At 38.7% G+C, this 5,124-nt stretch overlaps 1 protein-coding gene across 1 annotated transcript in view; it reads left to right on the top strand.

The window, feature by feature from the left end:
* The window catches only part of pgm2 (phosphoglucomutase 2), a 6,939-nt gene extending 2,157 nt beyond the window's left edge, over positions 1 to 4,782 (top strand). Inside the window, 11 exon segments of the mRNA XM_025058740.1 lie at positions 1 to 21; positions 512 to 595; positions 874 to 1,067; positions 1,484 to 1,673; positions 1,755 to 1,852; positions 2,426 to 2,606; positions 2,780 to 2,873; positions 3,005 to 3,134; positions 3,272 to 3,464; positions 3,832 to 3,965; positions 4,124 to 4,782. The exon segment at positions 1 to 21 is cut by the window's left edge and continues 47 nt beyond it. Of these exon segments, the coding sequence (XP_024914508.1) occupies positions 1 to 21; positions 512 to 595; positions 874 to 1,067; positions 1,484 to 1,673; positions 1,755 to 1,852; positions 2,426 to 2,606; positions 2,780 to 2,873; positions 3,005 to 3,134; positions 3,272 to 3,464; positions 3,832 to 3,965; positions 4,124 to 4,226 (1,422 nt within the window). The 3' untranslated portion in view covers positions 4,227 to 4,782.
* The last annotated feature ends 342 nt before the right edge of the window (positions 4,783 to 5,124 follow it).

Raw genomic sequence — 5,124 nt, 5'->3', positions numbered from 1 at the left:
ATCACTCCAACACCTTTTGTGGTAATTTAATGGATTTCTAAGATGACCTGGATATTGCAGATTGAAAGAACAATGCTACAGTAGCTTATATAGCATATTATGTATATATATATCTATATATATATATATGTATATATATGTATATACATATATACATGTATATATATGTATATATGTTCACATATGTATGAATTATACTAGTAAAAGTAAGAACATAAAAACCCTCTGGCTTTTTGTCTGGTGTCATGTTTGTCATTTGGAAGCTGCAGGGGCAAATTCCATTCCAAATGTCTACGTCCCCGCCATATACTGTAGTTGGCATTGCATAACATATATAGAAGTTACTCTGTTGTACTCAGTCAAGCTGCCTTCACATGAACATGGTATTACTGAGAACCAACACAGTTATTGTTCTTTCACTTGTTAGTGGTAGAAAGTGTAGTGTAGCATTGTATTGCAGTATAATGTTAAATTATTGGAAGTGACCTGAGCTCTTGCTGTTTCCCTGCAGCCTTTTACAGTTTCACACCTGGGTCTCTGTGCAGGGATCATGGTTACTGCCTCTCACAACCCTAAACAGGACAATGGCTACAAGGTAATGTTTGTTTTAAAGGTCAAGCTGGTTTTTAGACATTAGCACTTTCGTTCAGCTCATCCAAAACCTGTTGCCACGTATTTGTAGTGTAGGACACTTGAAGCATGAATGTCTTTTTTTTTTTTGGTTAATCATACAGATCAATTCAGTGTGTACACAAATGTCCTGTGTTTTGTCCTAAGAGCATGTTTGATCCCTGAGATTCTTTGTACCGCAAGACTCTCTGTTGTTCAGTGCGGTCATACTGTATCTTAATATCTACTCTGTTCCTGCCTCAGGTGTATTGGGAAAATGGGGCCCAGATTGTGTCTCCTCATGACAAAGGGATATCCAAGGCCATAGAGATTAACCTGGAGCCTTGGCCTGAGTCCTGGAATGCAGAGGAGGCCTTAAAGAGTCCCCTGCTCAAAGACCCATATCAGGACATCCACACGCAATACTTCAAAGCCATTCAGAAACACTGTCACCACAGGTATTCACAGCACAGATGAAACCGCACACTGAGTTCTTCACATGGAACCTAAAATACTGAAATATAAAACATAATACCTAAAATATTATATAAAGTTTACATGGATCTGGCGCAAACAAATACAACGTTTAAACTGAGCTGATCAATGTGACCTACTGGAAGAAATTGTAGAAAACCAGAAAGAAGCCAAAGAGCGTGCGACTAAAGCTTGCAAACTGTAAACAAACAAACCCGAAAAGGCAGAGATGGCTAACTGTAGCACAGCAAATAGCTGAATTAGCTTCTCCAGCACAATCAGAAATAAAATTGAAAAACCAGTTGGATCAATGTGTCTTTTCCAGTTCACACTTTTAACATTACAGTTGTCATTTTGTAAATTGTAAATTTTTTTTTTACCTGGACCTGTGTTTTTTCAGAGGTGTAAACAAAAGTTCAGAGGTGAAAATTGTGCACACGTCTGTGCATGGTGTCGGCCACGCCTTTGTACAGGCAGCCTTCAAAGCCTTTGACCTTCCTGCTCCGTTTGCTGTAGAGGAACAGAAAGATCCAGACCCAGAGTTCCCCACCGTCAAATATCCCAACCCTGAGGAAGGAGAGGGAGTTCTGGTATGAACAAAACTTCACACAATGAACTTAGCAGTCCTGTCACACACTCTCACTGTGAAATGTTGGCATTGTGTTTTGTAGACTCTGTCGTTTGCACTGGCAGGCAGAGAGGGAGCCACTGTGGTTTTGGCCAACGATCCCGACGCTGATCGACTGGCTGTTGCGGAGAAACAGGAGAGGTGTGTGTTTGTGTGTATTTGACATAGAACATTGTACTGTTGGGTTTTCATTATTGAACAAATTTGTCATGATTTAATGACACAAATGTAAGTGTTATTTGCTTGCGAGACTTTTATTAGATTCTAATTAATATGGGTGAGAAGAGGTGAACAATTCTGCAATTATTAGTGGATTAATCAATTATCAAAACTTAACTTCAAGGTTTTTTAATTTAAAAAATATAATAATTGATTGTTCGAATTTTCTTATACTTTATTTATTTTTTGTGTGTACAGACTGTTCGTCAGCTCTATGATATTAAAAAGGTCTATTAGTTTTTCTCATTAAAGCCATGAATTAATCATAAATTATTTTAAATGTATGATTATTTGTTTTAAACTGTTAATAATAGTTTAAAAAATAAAGCTGCCTAATATTACAGTTATTACTTAGTGTTATAACATCAAGTATTAATAAGTAAATATTTTTTTACATTACCTCTCTGGACCTGTGGAACTTATTTTATCATGATTTATATGAGGTTTTGTGTGACATCATCGCCACAGTTCATGCATGTTCTCCCTCTTTGACAGCGGGCAGTGGCAGGTGTTCAGTGGTAACGAGCTGGGGGCGCTGCTGGGTTGGTGGATGTTCCGCTGCTGGAAACAACAGAACCCTGAAGCAGACGCTGTTAAAAACCTCTACATGCTGTCCAGCACTGTCTCATCCAAGATACTGAGGGCCATCGCTGTCAAAGAAGGCTTCCACTTTGAGGTAACACAGTCCAGTCTAGTACTTACAGACTTTCTGTTATATCATCTGCTGCTTTTTTTAAAAAACCTACCATATAACACTTTAGGACACAGCAGCAACTACTTTGTCAAAAGCAGGATTTACAACGTTTGAAAATGTTGACTTCACACTCACCTTCACCGTTGTCTGGACAGGAAACACTGACAGGATTCAAGTGGATGGGAAACAGAGCCAAGGAGCTTTTGGACCAGGGCAAAAGTGTTCTCTTTGCTTTTGAAGAGGCCATAGGTATGAACATGAACACACACACACACACACACACACACACATGATTTTAGAGAGACTTCAGTATTAAAGGTTTTGTAGCTAATGAAATTCTGACATTGTTGTGATCTCTGTTGTGTGTGTGTGCGTTGTAGGGTACATGTGTAGCCCATTTGTTCTGGACAAGGATGGAGTCAGTGCTGCAGCCATAGCAGGAGAAATGATTTCCTTTCTGGCTACTAAAAACATCAGCCTTTCTCAACAGCTGACGACTATCTTCACAGAGTAAGACACACACACGCGCACACACACTCATACACACTGTGATCGTCTCACCTCTTGTTGTCTCACCTTGTGTATACCCAACCTTGCATAAACGTCATTAATTTCACAGCATCTCATCTGTTTTTTGTATTTTCTAGGTATGGCTACCACATCAGTAAAAACTCCTACTTCATCTGCCATGACCAAACCGTGATCCGCACTTTGTTTGATCGCCTGCGCAACTACGGCGGCCAGAAGGACTCGTATCCCTCTGACTGTGGTGGATTCTCCATTTCATCTGTAAGAGACCTGACCACCGGCTACGACAGCAACCAACCTGACAAAAAGGCTGTGAGTCCACAAACACACTGGTGTACTATTATACTGACATTCACCTCACAGTCAGATAGCAGTCAGGAACACCTGGACGCCGTTCCCAAACTACTAGAACAACCTGTCCTTTTGTATTCCCATTGGAACATGTTATTCTCTTTACAACATGAAGCTTGGCTGCAGCGTCCACTGCATTCCAGAAGGTGGCTTTGGTGATGGGTGAAAAGCAGAGATCACATTTGGTTGGGTGAAGTGGTGTGCTGTGTCACAATGACAAGTAGTTCACCTACTTACTAAAAAAATGTTTTCCGAACCAATTGACCTGCAACTTTTTCAACATTCTGGCTCGTCTTTTTGCTGACTTGCTGCTCCCACCTCCTCACAGGTTCTTCCCACTTCAAGTTCCAGTCAAATGATCACCTTCAGCTTCTCCAACGGAGGTGTGGCCACAATGAGGACCAGCGGCACCGAGCCAAAAATCAAATACTACACTGAGCTTTGTGCTGCTCCTGGAAACAGGTAGGTCGAAAAAATATAGACCAAAGTTTTTCTGAAAATTGCTCCTTTTGTCTTGAACACAAAAACCATGATATAGTTGAATTTATTTTAAATGTAGGATGTTTGATTTGTAAAATATGAATCATTTCTTAAACAAGTCTGACTTCTCTCCACAACAGCGATGTGAAACACCTGAAGAAGGAACTGGACGACTTGGTTAAAGCCATCGTGGAAAACTTCTTCGAGCCACAGAAAAATAAGTTGCAGCCCAAACCAGAGTAGTACCCAAACATACAGTACAATAACAACTTGACCAGCCTTCATTTCAATGTCTTAAATACATCATCAGAGATGTTAACCATGAGAAAGATGACAAAGCTGATAAGGTTTTTTATAGAAATAATCTGCCAGGAAACAGAGTCTCCTACTCCATTCAGAGATTTGTATTTAGCCGTTCACAGTCATCATTCTTGCTCCTGACTGTGTCTTAGATGTATATTTAATCCATTCCAAACTGAGATCTTGTTAACTGAGTGTGTAATATCAATTAAAAGGGGAGAATATAGAAGTGAGAGTGTCAAAAATATATTTTATTTTTTAAACCATGCCTTATTGTTAAAATGTCTGTTTATGAAAAGACTGTGCCTAAAATCCTGGTAAATCCATGAGAGAATGCATATTTCACTTAGAACTAGACGAGTATTCCCTGGAACTGAAAACTACAGAGTATAATTGATTCTTCATCCACTCCTTCGCCTGCGTCTTAATATTCCTTATGTTTGGAAATAAAAGTGTTGTGAAAAGACGATGTCTCCTAATAAAAAAGTTTTAAACAGAATGTGTGTGGCCACATGATTGTAATTGTGGATTTAAATGTTAATTTTTATTTTATTAAATAAAGATTATATTCAGAGTAAAACATTCTTGTTTTGTAGAAAAATAGATTGGACAAAGTCAATTCCTAATCCGTGACCAATGGTATAGTAGACCATCATCTAAAAGCCCAAGTGTTCTTTGAACATTAGTCAACGCTAGGTTACTTTTTACCTAATTTACAGCTTATAAATTAGGTGGTTTTCTATTGGAGACTAACAGTGGAGAACACAAACTTATAGAAAATGTTTCTCCTGACGTTTTCTTTCAAAGAAATAATTATATTCTCAATAAATTTAAACTAGAC

Source organism: Cynoglossus semilaevis, chromosome 9, assembly GCF_000523025.1.
Source record: "Cynoglossus semilaevis isolate Cse_v1.0 chromosome 9, Cse_v1.0, whole genome shotgun sequence".
NCBI classification, from domain to species: domain Eukaryota; kingdom Metazoa; phylum Chordata; class Actinopteri; order Pleuronectiformes; family Cynoglossidae; genus Cynoglossus; species Cynoglossus semilaevis.
Note: the sequence above shows the minus strand (reverse complement) of the source record. Positions and strands in the feature narration are given on the sequence as shown.